The sequence below is a fragment of the Lathamus discolor genome, chromosome 5, assembly GCF_037157495.1.
Source record: "Lathamus discolor isolate bLatDis1 chromosome 5, bLatDis1.hap1, whole genome shotgun sequence".
Lineage (NCBI taxonomy): Eukaryota > Metazoa > Chordata > Aves > Psittaciformes > Psittacidae > Lathamus > Lathamus discolor.
This window is the reverse complement of record NC_088888.1, coordinates 84,218,307-84,236,647: the sequence shown is the minus strand read 5'-3', so window position 1 is coordinate 84,236,647 and position 18,341 is coordinate 84,218,307. Positions and strand designations below refer to the sequence as shown.

At 36.1% G+C, this 18,341-nt stretch overlaps 1 protein-coding gene across 1 annotated transcript in view; it reads right to left on the bottom strand.

Annotated features, from left to right (window-relative positions):
- EYS (eyes shut homolog) overlaps nt 1-18,341 on the bottom strand; it is an 822,863-nt gene that overhangs the window by 132,837 nt on the left and 671,685 nt on the right. The window contains exon 39 of the mRNA XM_065682611.1: nt 11,873-12,026. Within this exon, the coding sequence (XP_065538683.1) occupies nt 11,873-12,026 (154 nt within the window). The remainder of the gene's footprint in view (nt 1-11,872; nt 12,027-18,341) is intronic.

The following is an 18,341-nucleotide window of genomic DNA, read 5'->3' as shown; positions in this document are numbered from 1 at the left end:
AGAAAAATCACAGGGACATGTATCCCAAAGCTATATATGCACCATTTTCTTAGACAGGGAAAGGTACAGCAAACATGTGATCCTGCAGTTGAGCAAAACCTCCAGAAAAGGCAGTTTACAGCCTGAAGAGGAATTTCATTTTATTGTAATCCAAACCACCATATTGTATGTCTGTTTTAACACAGTTTGCTTGGAGTGTGAGCTCAATGTAGATTTGGCCTTATATAAAGTCTTGCTATTTCATAGTAAAGTACAGAGTTTCCAGAGACATAGAGAACCTTTTTACAAACTATGACAAAATAGTAACTATATCCTGAAGCACCTTGTGCTGCAGCCGATGGCTTTCATGCCTCTGGAAAGACAATAGCACCAGTAGTGTTAGACATTAATTAGTTTTCTACATTCATTGTATGATAAAACTTATAATGTGACTACAAGAATTCTACAGTATAGTCACCTTTAACTTCTGTTGAGCAACAGAAGAATAAAACTTTATCCAACACAAGCCAGCACTAGCTGTAATTAAAGTAAACTACATAGGTCACATCTATTACAGTGTTTTACCCACACAACTATGTATGCAAGGAATGTAGAAAAAACAGAGTTCCTTCTGTGGTGGGTTGACTTTGGCCAGCTGCCAGCTACTCACCCACCCGCTTTCTCACTCCCCTTCATAAGGATAAAAGTAGGGATGGGGAATAAGATGATAAAGCTCCCTGACTGAGATACAGAGTGATCGCTTACCAATTACGGACATAGGTAAAACAGACTTGCCATGGGGTAAAACAATTAAATTAACTAATTTAGTCGCAGCTCTGGTGCCTGAAGTGCCTCCTCCCCTCCTTCTTGACCTTTGTGCTCACAGAACTGCTTCCCCTTCCACATCTTCCTGTGTGGTGTTTGCACGTCCTTAAAAACGTTTCCCAGAGGCACTCCCACCTCAGATGTGGGGCTCAGCCGTGCCCTGCGGTGGGTGGGCTGGATCTGGAACCGGCTGTGCCCAGCACAGGACAGCCCTGGTTTCTCATAAATGCTGCCTGGCAGCCCCTGCTGCCAGTTCCTGGGCACCCGCACTTGGCACACCTTCTTCTTATAAGCTCTGCATGCAGTTTGCTGAAAGATTAAGATATTGATGTGTGGATGTAAATATATTAGCTGAAAATCTAAGTGACTTATTGTACAACCTTGTCAGTACCAGTATGACAGCAATGACTTTTAAAATTAGTCTTAGCTATTTTAAAATAGCTTACCTTGTTTTGAACTGTGTGATGTAATAGTAGCACAATCTGCACACTTAACCTCCTCCCGGTGAAGGTGTCTGCCCTCTAGTTTCTGCTACATTTACCCACAGCTTAGATTTCTGTCTGCAATCAGTCTCCAGTGAAGTGTATTATTTTGATTCTGTATTTCCAGCCATGTCAAGGACAAGATCAAGTAATGGTCACAAAATGACAAAGCATCTTTAGATGAAGGTGATCAGAAACAGATGTAACAGCAGCATCAGTAACTCAATAGGAAATAGATCAATAAAACTAAAGACTGGGATAAAAGGCAAGGGGCACACTATGATAAGCAAGCAGAGGGGAAAGTTTCATGGACATTGTACGGTCTAATAAAAAGCCAGGTCAATGTGTGCTTCAAAGAATAAGCAAGAGATAATGACAGTCAAGAAAGTGGAGAGATGAAAAAAAGGTTCTCCTACTTGAATTAATTACACTCCAGAATATGAATACATCACATAACGTACTTCAGTTGAAGGGAGAGAAATAACTTCCTTCCTTAGTTGTATTCCTGAGTTTCTTTCAGACTTTTAGAAAGATACAGCTCACATGTATCTCTCTCAGATGTATCTCTCTCTCAAACCTGACTACTCAAGAAGACTATTTAACAAATGTATGTGTGAATTTTACTCAATGCTCTCTTTAATCAAGTAATTAAATTTGCAGCACCAAATTTTCTCACTGCCAGTATGTAAAGCTAGAATTAAACTGGTTAGTTTTGAAACAATCAGCTGTCTGATGTCCTGTTTTTTTTCTTCTCTTCATATATGCCAACTATATATAAAATATCTGCCTGCAATTCATTTAGAAAGGAAGAAGTTAGAAATAAGGTTATAGCAAGTAAAATAAAATAATAGTAATAAGCCACAGAGTTTCTTCCTTCCCTCATCGCCTTGAATATAGATTTCCAATGAACTGTATGAAACAGACATCCTTAGTTAGTATATCTGAGGTTCTGTGATGATTTTGGGTTACACAGCTGGACTGAGTATAATACAATATGCAGATCATGTATCGGGATCTCAATGACACATTTTAAAAATCTGTTTAAACACTTGGCCTCATAACATTTAAACTTTTGAACATCTTTCTGAGATAGGAAAGTAATACTCCCACTTCTGTGCAAGCTAACAAGCCAAGAGTACCCAGACTCTTTCAGACCACAGAGGAAGTTTGCTGCTAAGCAGGGAGCTGATCACCTAGACCAAGAACTGCTCCCTTCTCCTTAGCACAGAGGAGAAAATTCAGCTCATCTCACAACAGTCTGGACCACACGACTTCTCTGCCTGTTTCATTGTTTGCAGAGACCTGCCCTCTGATTCCTCTACAGCTACTGATGCTCATGAGGTATACCAGAGAGCTAAACTGGCTTGTCTGGACATACATTTTCTTCCCTTTCCCTCCATTACCCCTTTTTGGGACATTCATGCAAAATCTAGCTCACTACTATTTTTTTGATTTTACTGATTTTCAATATGTACAGAGCAAATAGCACTTCCTATTGCTTTCAGCTAAAACAAACCCATAGAGAATTGCAAACTGTTAGAAGCACACTGAACCAATTTTATTTCTGTATTGATCTTCCACTTATGCAACAACAGGCTTGAGGAAGAAAATTTTAAAAATTGCTTTGCCTTCACAGGGTTTTGTTTGTTTGTTTGTTTAGCACTTCAGAACTCACAAATACAAGTGTAAACATTTACTATCTTCTCACTTCTTGTGAAGTTTGGCTATTTGGCAACATACTATATTGCTATAGTTCCACATGCTGTACCAAACTAACATGAATTATCATGTATGTGAAGGAACTGTTCTTCCTTCCAAGCAGATCAGAAAGGCTCTGCATTCTGCTTCTTCGCTGGAATAGCTGGGACAGCCAAGTATTTTGAAATCTTTGCTGTTTCAGGCAGACTCATCTAGCTACAAGAAGACAAAAAAAGTGAATACTATGAGATCATGGAGCAGAAACTATCTGTCTAGAGAAACTGCAGTGAGTAAGCAATCCCATCAACAGTATGTGGAATACAACGCTTTATGTAGCACAGGGGAAATAAAAGTACTATGGTGTGTTTGAAAGGATCACCATTAAAGCTTTAATGCATGAGTACATGAAGGGAGTGCTCTAAAGAGTTGAACAAAATTCTGGAAATTTAGGATAAAAACAGTTTAGAATTTCCCTGATATAATAAAAAGAACGCTTACAAATGCTTTAGCTGTAACATTGCTAAAAGGCGAATCATATAATTTCCAAAGCAGATGTATACAGAAAATGTTAATTGTGTTATAAAGACTATTAGAACTTTAATCTTATTTTCCTTGCAGAAACACAAAGATTCTTCAAAACTCATTATAATTTTTAAAATTATAACACAAAATCAAACCTATAAATAAAAGGTAATGAAATGTGCATTCATATTACTTTAAAATGCGTACCTTAATTCTGGTGAATATGCAGATCAATGTCTTTACAAGACCCAGTAGATTGTGACATAGAGCTTCAGTAAAATCACATAAACTAAAAATTGCTATTAGTAATATCAGTCACTGAGAAATTAATAAATAATTATTGCAGTTATCAAGAGTGGATTGAAATGGTTTCTTTAATGTGATTACTAATCCTAAAGCTTTCTTTGGAAAATGAGATTTTCTGGTTATTCTTGCTTCTGAAAATTACATTGGCTATTAGTCATCTCAATTTTGATAAAAGGGGCTGCTAAACAGGAAGGTGTTAAAATGTTCTGAATCATAAAATACTTTAGTCATGCTTTGCGAAGGTTATAGCATAATCTCTACACATATCTAATTACCAACATAGTTTTAATATGCACAACAGATACCGAACCTTAGAGATTATTATGGTTGTTAAACGGCTGATCCTGTTTAAAGAAGTGAATATGGATCTGACAAAGTTTGTAAGCACCCTTCCTTAGTCCTATTCCTATCACAATTTCAATCCTAGTAGGAAAAATACAAAGAAAATATGTTGTCTTGAGCCACTTGGTATTTCCTTAAAATCAATAGTTGACAGCAATGGAATTCATGCTTTGAGGGGTATTACTGAAATGTTCAACTTGTCTTAGGGAAAACAGGCATAACAAAAAATATTGGTCAAAACTGAGAATATTAACCATCGTTATTATTTTCAAATATGATCATCTATTTAGAGATGAAGACTGGGAAAATGCTACAAAATTGGCCAAGAATTAACCTTAATCACTGAAAAGATACAAAACACCTTCCATTTTACCACCAGGCTATACAGACGCTCTCTTAGTTAGTATACAAAATATAAAGCCTAACAAGACAGAAATCATCAGAAGTATTTATTTTGCTCAACATCATAATGTGTATGTCTTGTACATTAGTGAAAAGTTAACTCTTCAAGACTTTATGGCTAATAATTATTTATTTTACATAGTTATGAGACAGTTATGCCTGCAGGCAAACAAAATTACATCACTAAATGAGAAACAAAAATATTTCCCTATTTCCAATATAAATGTCTAGGAAATGGAGCAGCTTTATTGAGGTCAAAGGTTACCAGCTGTCACAGGCTTGAAGAAAGGAACTCAAACCAGTCTTCCTTCACATATATGTACATATATGTGTGCTATTAATAAATCTATTTCTAGGATACTATACATGTGCAAACAAAACCACACATTGGTAGAATTAATTTCTTGTGACGATTTTCAAATGGTATGTTGCTATACTAGAAGTCTTTGAATGAGACAGATCTGCCAGTCATCTCTTCTTTTAGGATAAGTTAGCTCATCCTAGAAAGGTAAATGCAATGCAAAATAAACCACTGCGAAAGTTATTGTAAATTTTGTGTGTTACCTGATTTTGATTAATTTTGCTAAGTTGAACTGCTTATAACTATAAATACCCTCAGCAGCCTTGGGAATACAAGTGAAGTATGTTAATTTCTTAGATAAGAATATAGAATCATAGATTTTATTATTCTACGATTCTTAAAACAGGTAATAATATAGGTAAAAATAACAGCTGTCCTTTCTTCTTACAGTGAATACAGTCATCTGTAGCATCTCTTATTCTGTCAAGTAAAAAAGTTTAAATTCTAGTGGATGATACTTTGAGGAATAGAGGTTAAATTGTGCCCTCCTTTTTTTCAGGACACTGAAGGGCTGACAAGAATTTACTATGTCAATTTCAAGCTCAAGCTCAGAGTTATCTTTTTGTCAGCATTTGACCCTAGACAGAATTGGATTTAAAAGAATGTCAAATGAGACATAAAATTTGATAACATAGAATCACAAACAAAATCTAATTTTTCAAATTCCATTTTCATTAGGAGGTTGGAAGGTGCACCATACTAACAGGACTTAAGAAAATTGTTTAGAATTCAAAAAAATTTGTCTCTGTTTACACTGTTGCTTTTCATGGTACTAAAGAAATTTAAAAAATATATTCCTTTTACCATTAAGGCTCACAATAGCAGAATCTTGACTTTTCAAGTAGATTTGAAGTTGCATCAATTTGAACAGAAAGAAGGCTTTATCAGTGGGGAAAAGATTGTGAGAAAGTAATAACTTTTGTTTTGCAGATCTATTCTTTTATATTTTCAGAATGTTTGTCATTTAACATTGACCTCTATTTTTCAGTGGATGTAGACAACCTAAAGACAACCCGCAAAATTTCAGCTGAATGGCAAAAGGTTCGAGTGAGCGATAATAGTCTGAGTACTGTACAATTTTTTTCCCCATTAATCCACATATTTATATGTACTAACTTCCTTAGACGAGATACCTAACTTGAGAGCAGATAAAGTTAGATGGAATGAATAGAAGTCTTTAGAATATTTCTAGAATAGCATAAGTAGTCAACAGCTCATTTTTTTTCAAAATTTTTATCTTTGAAATATCATAAACATACTTTGCTTATGTTTCTCTGTGGGTTCAGGTAGGTTACTGTATTCCATGGGACTCAGAGTAGACATCAGTATGATGGAGGGTGCTGCTCACAACTGTGAGAAGATCTGTCGATGCCTGTCACTTCAGGAAAGGCAGCTGACAGTGCTGTACTATGCTACTCAGTAATACTGAACTGCTGCTACAGTTCACATTTAAAAATTTACATAGATATGTACGTATTTGAAAGAGACTGAAGAAAACTCACACCTAATTATACAAATAATTAAACATTCTTTAACATTCTTTTTCATCAGATGTCTTAGCTTTGGGACTAGACATCCTTGCAGGTACTCAAATGACATTTAATACAGCTTGCTAACTTGCAAATAAGAAAACACGGCACATATCAATCATTTCCATAGTGATATAGCCCTTTTATCTGAGAGAAAAGCAGAATGACACGTGACTCCATACACTATGAACTTGTCTGCAGTGAGCCCCTTTGGAATAAACCATCCAAAATTAGTTGATGGAAATTAAATTTTGTAATAGATTTACCCAACTAAAAATTACAAAAATAAAAATAAAATAATAAATCTTAAAAATCACATTGTTCAAGACAGAAATAAAAAAAAAAAAATCATGGCCAAAGCACATGACACTTCTGCCCTCCTCTTTACATAGCTGCCATAAAAAAGCTGAGTGAATTATCTGTGTTGAGGATCACTGTGTAAAGAAAACAATGTGAAAGAAGAGAATTCTTAAGTCAGTATGTACTGTACGGAGCTAATAAGGCTGTAGTCTGCAAACATTTATCATAAAAATACTGTTAGTGGTAGGGGGAAAGGCTGTGGATGTTGTTTACCTAGACTATAGTAAAGCAGTTGACACAGTTTCCTACAGCATTCTCCTGGAGAAACTGGCTGCTCATGGCTTGGAAAGGTATACTCATTGCTGGCTAAAAACTATGGATAAATGGCTGAACCCAAAGAACAGTGGTGAATAGCGTTAAATCCAGTTAGCAACTGGTCACAAGTGGCATTCTCCAGGGTTGAGTACTGGGACCAGTTCTGTTTAGTAACGTTATCAATTATCTTGACAAGGGGATCAAGTGCACCCTCACTAAGCTTGAAGACGACACCAAAATTGATGGGAGTGTTGATCTGCTGGAGGGTAGGAAGGCTCTGCAGAGGGAACTGAACAGGCTGGATCAAGGGACCTAGGCCAGTTGTACGCATCCTACTGGCCACACTTTCTTATACAAGCCAGGATGCTTTTGGCCTTGTTGGCCACCTGGGCACACTGGTGGCTCATGTTCTGCTGGCTGTCAACTTTCACAGTTTAGAACATGCCATCTACTTTTCAAGCATGAAAACCAAATAAGAAGCTTCAGCAACTCTGTACCACTGCATGGCCTAGGCTAGAATTGGGCAAACAACTTTAACTGAATAATTTATTTAACAAATAAAGCCTTTTATGGATGGCTAATGGTGCCCTTTTCAACCATGAGTAAATGCTTACATCCATACAACTAATTAAAGTGTGACAGAAAACTGGAAACAACTACATTTGATATGTTCACTTGGAAGATACATGAAGTATAAATGTACAGAATACATTGATAAATCTCTGTGGGGATGGGTACTATGTTCATTAAGTTCCACAGCAAAATTCTGACAATTCTGCAGGTAAATAAAATGGAAAAGAGTGTCCTGGGTTTACCAGTAGCCGTTTTGCTCCTTCTTAGTAGCTGGTGCAAGCTCTGTGTTTTGACTTCCAGCCTGGGCAGAGAGCTGATAACACCGATTGTTTTTAATTGTTGTTAAGTAATGTTTATTCTGGCCAAGGACTTTGTGAGTCTCATGCTCTGCTGGGGACAAGGGGAGGCTGGGAGGAAGCAGAGACAGGACACCTGACTCAAACTAGCCAAAGAGGTATTCCATACCACAGCACATCATGCCCAGGGAGGGAAGTAGGAGTTACCTGGAAGGGCACGGTCTCTTTTCGGGGTGGGGGGGGGAGTGGGTGTCGAACTTGTTCGGCGGTGGTATCGTATTCTCTTGTTATTTTCTCTTATCAATATTATCATTGGCGGTAGCAGCAGTGATTTGTGTTATACCTTAGTTACTGGGCTGTTCTTATCTCAACCCGTGGGAGTTACATTCTCTTGGTTCTCCTCCCCATCCCTCTGGGAGAGGGGAGGGTCAGGGGGGGTGTGAGTGAACGAGCTTTTGTGGTTGGGTTTAAACCACGACAAAGGTGACACTATAATACATAGGCAAGATTTTAATTAATGGTTGCCTTGAGTCTTCCAAATAGAAAAGAATCTCATATCCCCCATTGCTGTCTAGAACAATAAACTTTTTAAGGAACTATAATTTGAAAAATATAATTTAGAGAGGAAAAATGTAAGATATTTAAAAATATATACAAGTATTCCTGCTTTAAAAGGTAAAATCCACCCCACTCTCTCTAAGAATCAAAATAATGGTGACTTGATCATTTAAATCTCTTGCTTGTTACAATTACTTTCCTTTAACAGCTGATTGAAGAAACACCATCTGTCCCCAGTGACAGTGACATCATTTTAACCACAAACAACATACAGCAAATTTTGCATGAGGAAACACATTTTGGAATCCACACATAGAATGAAATGTGTTTGAACTTATACGCTTTGAATAACTTTAAGGAACAAATCCATAAAAGCAATCTATGCTACATCTCACATATGTGCTCAAAGCTTTAACCGAAAAGTTCAATACAATCTCGATTATGTAATCACAAAAAGTGAAACCCAAACAAATGCACATTTTAAAAACCAGAAATCAAATAATTCTAAAATAAACAGAAATGGAAACAGTGAATAAAACTGCATTGCAACCAGTCTCTAGTTTCTACAGGCAAGTAAAAAAACCAGCAAGCAATCAGAGTTTTATAGCTTTTTCCTATAAAGCTGTCATTTCACAAGGACCATAAAAGCAATGACTGAGCATTTAAAATTCATTAAATCTTCATCAGATTTGAAAGAAATTACCATATCTAAGAAAAATAACCACATAGTTAAGAGAAAGCAGTAGCTGTAAACTATGAGTATATCTTAGTTTCCTGCACATGGTGGATGTAGAAACAAAAAGTTTAAGAAGATGAAAATCTGTTCTATAGACATTATTGGTTGTGTTAATTACACTGTTCATCCACTGGAGCCATAGTTGCACTCAGAACTGTAATATCTGTCAAATGAAATCTTATAGACTTATTAAAAGTCAAGTTTAACAGAAATATTGTCTCCCAGTTGGAGTGTTTTCAAATAGAAACAAAAAAATGTTATTTATTCCAGTCTGTGTCTTTTCCTGCATTACAGGGGAAAAACAGAAATCAAAACCCCTCATTAATTTTGCAGGTAAAACGTACAGATATAGTTATGTATCTTCAGCAGTCACTAAGAGGACACAAATCAACAGTTCTGTTATGGATTTGCATTTTATAACCTATGATACAAGATGGGGTGTGTGTGGGGGAAATGCCTTGTCATTTGCTTTTTTCTTTGGCAAAGGTTAAGGATGATTGCTGAAGGATTACAACTTTATTGCTGCTTGGTGAAGGATATACTGCTCTCTCTAAATTTTGGAAGGACTCACAAGAATAATCACTAGTCATTTTGAAGGCCAAGATCGTAAACTCAGATGCATGTAAATCCCCACCAGTCACAGTCTACAATCACACCTTGCAAGTTATTTAATATGCCACTTTTAAAGATATCAGTATAAATTCCCGTAAACAAAGGTAAAGTGTAAATTGAACTGACATTACTTTTTAATGTAACACTATGGAGAATGAAGCCATAAATACCCAGGTGTTTATTTTAAGCTGGAAAACGAGGGAATCTTTTTTTATTGTGAACATGAACTTTATAACTAGAATCAATCTTTTCAATGCCATTTAGCTGCATTTGTTGCTCATTATTAGACTTTGAAATCTGTACAGTATTTTAATGTCTCAATCTTACAAAGCAGAGACACAGTGCTGCCACAGCTAATACAGTGCAGACAGCTGACCAGTGTCTCACACAAGAGTAGTTTTTGCGATTAAAAACAACCCTTTACGCTTCTTTATACTTCTAAAAAGTACCTTCAAAGAGAAAAAAAAAAACAACTTTATCTGCTGTCTTTTAGGGATACCAAGAGATAGAATTTTCTTTATAAATTTTAAATACATTTACAGTTTGTACAAACCCACTAAAATAGATTAATATACTTTCAGCTAACATGTAAGTAGATTTGAATGTATGCTATGTGACTTTGCTTCATTAATATTAGGGATTAATGCTAATACAAAATGAAAGGAAAAAACCTGTTTTAAATGTAGCAGAAGAGTAATGTATAGACCTGTGGCCGAGAAGAAATATAAGATGGAAATGAAACAATTTCTTAAATAGTAGATCCTTTCATTCTTCCATATGTTGAAAAGAGGTTTTATATTTACATTCTAATAACTTTGTTTATAAAAGATTATGGTAAAGCTTATGGGGTGAGAAGAATATCTAGCCCAAAAAAAGACGAAACTGTCCTTTCTCCCCACATCAGTCTACTTAATATACTGAGATCTCCAGCTCAGAAGGCAAACACAAAAACCTTTAGATGTGCTTTTACTTTCATTTTTGGTAGTTAAAGCTAATTTTGAGAACTCTGATATGCACGTTTCAGAGTAATTTTTGCTGTCTCTTCTAACATGAATATTGGTCCTATCTAAAAATACCTTTAATAACTTGTGCAATGAGTTCTCTCACATCAGAAATGCTTACAGTTCAGGTGCACCAATTAGCTCTGATATTTTAACTGTTTAATAAATAAAATAGTATCTTAATTATAGTAAATTTAAAATTTATATGGGTGTCAGAATTATTGCTAAACCATTTTTAAGATAAACATTAGATACTTTACTAATATAACACAACATCTATAATATCTTATTCATACCTTTTTCCAAACTAGCACATATGAAATTCCACGAGTAAAAAAGGAGTTAATCCTTTAGCAAGGCATGATGCCGATATCTTTTCCAAAATTATAAATTAACCATTCTGTGAACTGTTGTGTGTACTGGGTTAAAAAGAACAGTACTGGTCAGCCATCACTGTATCATGCTGACAGGACAGTTTCATATGTAGCAATGACAGCTTATAAAATCATAGAATTGTTTAGGTTGGAGAAGACCCTTAAGATCATCAAGTCCAGCCTACATTGTGAGATGCTGTTAGCATGCTCATTTTTTAATTTTTCATCTTAAAAAATAAATTAGTCCTATATTTATCACCAGAATTCTGATGACAAGTCTAATTTACTCAATGTATAAATTAATAAGCAAAAATTATGAGCTACCAATTTGATACCAATTTGGTAGTTCAAATTATGAACAACCTCCAATGTTATGTCTAAATTGTTTCAGCTCTCAAACTGACTTTACCTGTATCTGTAAAAGTGAAGTTTGAATGATTCGTATGATCTACAAAGGACAGAACTAATCTGTGTGACCTAAAATGTATTTTCAATCAAGAACACTACCTTATGAAAAAGTTTTCCAAATATGTGTACAATTTTGCTTTCCAATATGACTTGTCTTTTTATTGTCAAAAAAAAAAAAAAAAAGGTGAAGTCAGAGTTTATTGCTCAATACATATAACTAAAACTCTTCAGTGCAACAGTGGTAAATTCTTACCTTACTGTGATAGGGATGAGTGTACCTTTGCTAATGGATTGATTGACAGATACAGTCAGAATGTTCTGAGAGTTTCCACAGCTGAATCGAACTGTTGGTCTCCCTTCCACAAGATACAAGTGAAGGAACTGTTCTCCAAAGTTCTTTTCACTAGCTTTGAAAACAAAAATGGAGACAGTCACACTTCTGAAAGTGTAGGACGTTCCAAAACTATTCCACGCTACTGGAATGCCATCACCAGTCATAATGCATGTGTCTTATTATAATTATGACAATTATATGTCGCAATTGAGGAGTCTTCTGTCAATATAAAGGACTCTGCTTAAGTGACTGTAAGAATAAAAGCAAACTCTGCATCAACAGCTGAAAACAAGACAAAGTAAAAGAAAATAACCAAAAGACAGAACTTCTTTTTAGACCAGTGTAATTGCATAAACTTTATGGAGATCTTTACATTAATTGAAGGTGAACTTTTCTCTATATTCAGGAGTATTATTAAGGTGCCAAAGGTGAGACAAAACCACAAAAAAAAAAAATCACAAAAATACTGTATCACGATTTACTATTTCATTCAGCTTTTCAACCATAATATAGAAAACAAAGATTATAAGAAAATATCTCCCTGTTCTTATAATCTCAGTAAAGATCATAAACGAATCATCTTTCCCAGTTAATGACACATGTCAAACTTGATAAGAATAATTACTGTCCACAAAAATTTAGACATACTGTTACTTGCACAGTTCAAACTAAAGATAAAAGTATATTAAAAAAAAAGGCCAGTTTTTGTTCACTTCCGCTGAATAGTATATTGTAAAGATCACAGCAAAATATTTCTATTTAAATGATGGGAGGCACATTGATAACACCTACAATGGCAAATTATTTTGAATGGGTAATGTTTTATGAATTTGCCCTTTGAATTTAATTGTACTTACTTCTCATAGAAGCTGAGGCACAGTTCCTGTTTAGGATTTTTATTCCCCATTAAGGCAAACTGTTAAAATATTGATCTGTTCTTTGCTCTATATTTTACTATATTTAACTGAAGTAAAAAAGGCACAATAGCTAGGTCATGAAATTGAATTTACTGCTTATGTATTTTTGGCAGTATTTGAGCAGAAGGTTATTATATTCTTCTTAACTTCCAGAATCCTACCTGTATCCAATTCTCCAGCTTATCTGTAGTTCAGTTGAGAAAAAAACATAACATATACAATATACAAAAAAATTCTTTATGAAGATATGTGGTAGAAGAAAACATTTGGTTCCTTAAGATTATCTGATCAACAACTTTATCAAACAGGATGATAAGGAGAAAGGGTGAAACCAAAATACACAGAGGCACAAACTCGATCAACAAATGGAGATAGTAGCAAAAACCAAACCTGGTGGTTTACACTAACTTGTATGGGCATGCAGCGTGTGGGAATGCTTGTTTCAGTGAGCTTATCTGATTGAGGACCCTGACAAAATGGGACAATAAGGAAAAAGGAAGGCAATAAACAAAACACAGATGTGACAAAAAGCCACAGAAAACAGTAACAGAAGCAACGAACAGTAACAGAAACCAATATTACCAGTCACAGTAATGGATGGACTATCACAAAACTTCAGACATCACTTCAAAGAGTGCTAACCTGGACTTTGCAATTGAGAAGGGTGCCAATGTGGGGGTCCAGGATACTGAGGAAGATTGTGTTGGTAGAGCTATGCAAACAGGAAACTACAGAGGAGCAACCCATGAATGCACATGTCCTTTTAAATCTAGCAAGTGCCACGTGTGTGCCTCCACTAGTGAATTTCTATATCTACTAGTCAGAGAAAAGAGAATTTGACTTCCTACAGCCCTTTTGTGAGTCCTGTAGACAAATGCTGTTGAAGTCAGTGCCTTGCCTGTGGCAGCCTGTGTAGCCAGCTTTGTAATGTTCTGAGTGTCTGCATGTGTGCATATGCCTGTGTGCCTCTGGCATACATGATGAACTTTGCATAGTTTGAACACCAAATGGGAAAGGAGCAGCCATGCCAGTCAGACTGGGATGGAGACCAGGTCCTTGGACTGGGTTCCAGTGGCTGGGTAGGAAAGATTTCCAGACCTGGAGCTGCTGGAGAACACAGCTTAAAATATCATAGAATCATAGAACAGTTAGGGTTGGAAAGGACCTCAAGATCACCTAGTTCCAATCCCCCTGCCATGGACAGGGACACCTCACACTAAACCATCCCACACAAGGCTTCATCCAACCTGGCCTTGAACACCGCCAGGGATGGAGCACTCACAACCTCCCTGGGAAACCCATTCCAGTGCCTCACCACCCTAACAGGAAAGAATTTCCTCCTTATCTCCAATCTAAACTTCCCTTAAGTTTTAACTTGTTACCCCTTGTCCTGTCACTACAGTTCCTGATGAAGAGTCCTTCCGCAGCATCCCTATAGGCCCCCTTCAGGTACTGGAAGGCTGCTATGAGGTCTCCACGCAGCCTTCTCTTCTCAAGGCTGAACAGCCTCAACTTCCTCAGCCTGTCTTCATATGGGAGTTGCTCCAGTCCCCTGATCATCCTTGTGGCTCTCCTCTGGACTTGTTCCAGCAGTTCCATGTCTTTTTTATGTTGAGGACACCAGAACTGCACACAATACTCCAGGTGAGGTCTCACAAGAGCAGAGTAGAGGGGCAGGATCACCTCTTTTGACCTGCTGGTCATGATCCTTTTGATGCAGCCCAGGATACGGTTGGCTTTCTGGGCTGTGAGTGCACACTGCTGGTTCATGTCCATTTTCTCATTGACCAGCACCCCGAACTCCTTCTCCGCAGAGCTGCTCTGAATCTCTTTGCCCAATCTGTAGCTGTGCCTGGGATTGCTCTGACCCAGGTGTAGGTGTATCCCTTAACACTTTTATGCAGAAAGGTAGAAAGAATGTGGGTGTACTTGGAACGCTACCTGCTGGAAAACCTACTGGTTTGTTAAGAGAAAATGATCAGTTTTCATTTGGAGGACAAAATAGAAAGAAAAAGGTAATAGCAGACAGAGAGGGGCAACAGGTGCTAGCAACTTCCTGATCATTTGCTTTTGCATAATTCATAGGAAAAACATTTCAAAAAGTAAACTCTGTCCACTAGAGCGGCTTTCTAGTCAACACAGTATTTCTTCAGTCTGTTACAAGTACTGATGACCCCCTGAAAGTCTCTTATACTTGGCCATATTTTGCATTCTGAATACCAAATTAACTCCAAAGATACTTTAATTTGACTGGATTTTATGCTTTTGGCTTTTATGTTTTCCTTCTACAATAGTCTGTTAATTCTCTTTCAAAATATATTGCACTGTTAAAAAAGCCACTGCCTTTTAACCCCAGCATAACTGATGTATGCACATACTGCATCATTCATTTCCTTATCTTCTTCTCCCCTTCCTGCACATGTTGTTCCATGCATTTCTAATTTCTATCAATAAGCAAATCTGTAAGCTACATTGAATTCAGAGAGAATGAAGTGGGGAGGGTTGTGAATGTGTATACTGACAACATGTCATGAAGAAGCAAAGTTGCAGATGAATAGATCATTTCTCTTTTCCCAGTGAATCTGTCTGTCCATACACATGGCCGATTCGTAAAAACTTGGATTTAGGTCCTTATTATTATTATTATTAGTAGTAGTAGTAGTAGTAGTAAAGTAAAAAATCTGTGACAGTTCCTCCAAAGGCAGCATTACACTTTTGAAACGTCAGCAAGTGTTACTGCCTGAACTTCAGCCTAGGGAGTGTCACACTTGCTGGAGTCTAATATCATTCTTTGTATTATCTGCTAGGTAGTATGAGATCCTTGGAAAGGACAGTCCTTCAAATCATTCTATGGTGAACACGAAAAGGCAGAGTGTCCCTGTGAAAAATTTTGTTCTGGCAATGTAAAGGAGCATACACTACCTTGCATATATGGTGGGAAATTGCCTCCATGGGAAGAGCCCTAGTCTTAAGCACAAGAGACATATTCTAGGAACAGACATAGACAGGGAACCATCTGAGTGAAAAAATCTTGATGGATATTAGAGGTAACTTATCTTGACCTTATGTCAGGGGATCAGGTCAAAGAAAACAGGTCTCAGCAATCATCCTTTCACAGGAAATGGCAAGGTGGAAGGCTGTATTTGTATGACGGCAAGCAAGTGGCCACTGGGGTCAAATGGTTCTCTATCTAGAAAAGACACATTTAAACTCCTATTAAGCTATGGCATGAAGCTTTATTATGCAAAAACATTTTGACACAGTGGAAGGATACTGTGAAATGCTCTGCTTGAGAATGCTAGCTGAAATAACAGACAAATAGACTATGACTGAATTGCCTGAAATGACCATTCTCAGTTTTAGGAGAGGAAGTAGCACTGGGGAAGAGAGCTTCTGAAAGCATTGCTTATGAAAAAGGAGATGGTGTCCTCAAGGAATGCTATAAACATGGGCTGGGCCACCTGAAATCCAATTGTCAGAAGTTATAGACTGCCATATATACTAGAAGTTAAACAATCTGTCCTTGAAAGGATTGTGAACAGCATTATGCTAACTCTGTTAAAAGTGACAATGATGAAGTGAAGCTTTATAACTGTATCAGTTTTTTTATGACTACTTGAATTTATTTTGCTTTGTGGCTAAATGCCACAATTTGCTTTGACATGTTGATTAAATTAAAGCATGCAAACAAGTAAAATCATGAAGGAATGAAATAAAAAAATGGTAAGAATGCAAACTGTATTCAACAAAAAAAATATTTTTCAAATTATGTCTAATCTTTATTGGCAAAAACATAGCAACTGTGTATATTTTCAATTTTTTTTTCTTCTGGCATATTTAAAGAAAAATCTCCTCACAGTCTACCAATAAATTAAAGACAAGGTCCAGACAAAAATTCCAGACAATTTTAGTCCATTGACTGTTACTAATTTTCAAGCTTGTTAAACACATACATACTGAAAATAATTAGGGAAAACATGATTAGTAGGAAGGAAAGTTGATTTGTCATTGTATTAAAACAGATAATGGTTTATAATCTATTAAAAATGATATGCTAACCATTTCTTCTTGGGTTTCTTTCTTTGCTCCTGATACATGTAGCAATTTTCTATAAATAGGATATAAACTTATATCCTATCTCTTTCCCCATGTTTTTAACAATCTATTTTTGCCAGCCTCTACAAAAAAGTTAGTCCTTAGTATTCCTTGTTCTTAACCAATAATTGACAAAATCTTTAATTAAGGTGTTAAATAGGAAAGTGCTTTTCAACAATATAGCGCAAATCAGTAAAGTGACATGCCCAGCACAGTAATTGATTCTTCTATTCTGCCTATTAGATAACCTATAAGTAGGTTTTCTTTACGTATATACATATTTTTTTTTTCTTTGTATTTCTATATGGGTATTTACATCAACTACTAAAAGCTATGAAAACAGTGCATCAGTACTTCTAGGTGTTCACTTTATTTTAAGATGCATATATATGAACAAGAGAAGAAGGCACAGATCACCTTTTTGATTCTCACTGGGTGGTATACTACATAAAGATAGATACAAATTTTAATGCATTTACGTTTTCCCTTAAGTTCTGAATTAAATATTCTTCTTATGCACTCTTTATGATTCTAGTCATTTGTACAGGAAAAGCATCTTGTCTGAGATTTCTCACTGAAATTAAATGTTTACTAATTATCTGCTAGAGAAAAGGATGTAACCTCATGACCACCTGGTAAAATCAGGTGTTCTTGTAAAAAGGATAGATCTGCAAGTGGAATAATTAAAAAATAAAATAAAATTAAAAAAAAATAATTCTTTTCTAGTAAAATACATGTGGCACATGCAGATCACTGTGATTTTCTTATTTTTAAAAATGCTTCTGACAAAGACAGAAGATTTTTGCTTTTTGAATGTATGAAACTTGTTGCAACCTTAATCACAAGCTATTGTTAACATCTGTATATTAGCAGAATATGAAAATGTAGGGAACATTAAACCTTTTTTGTAATTCTGTATTTCTTGTTTCTAGTGAGTGCACTAGCCTCAAGATGACTTTCTGCTGACAGTTCATTTCTCAGCTGTTTAATAGTAGCACAGCAGCAGCAGAAGCAGGAGTTATACTGCTATTAAAAGGAGAACAGCTGGCAACAGCAGCTTCTCTTTTGAAGTTGTTAGAAGGGAAAATGAAAGACAGAGCAAGGAACAAAAAATGGGTGAAGGAAGAACAGAGGGAGCACATGAGCTCATCATGAATGATATTATGCTTGTTTATCTGACGGAAGAGTTTGTTGCATAAAAAATAATAAACTACAAAATTCAGCATAATCTGTATATGCATATTGTACTCATTCAGAAAACACTAGAGATGCAAGTATGATGGGTTTCTCAGAGACAACGAAGAAAATGTGAGTAAAACATCTGCTAGAAATCATGAAAAATACCCTGAGTTCCTGGAACTGTCCCAGCTCAGTGT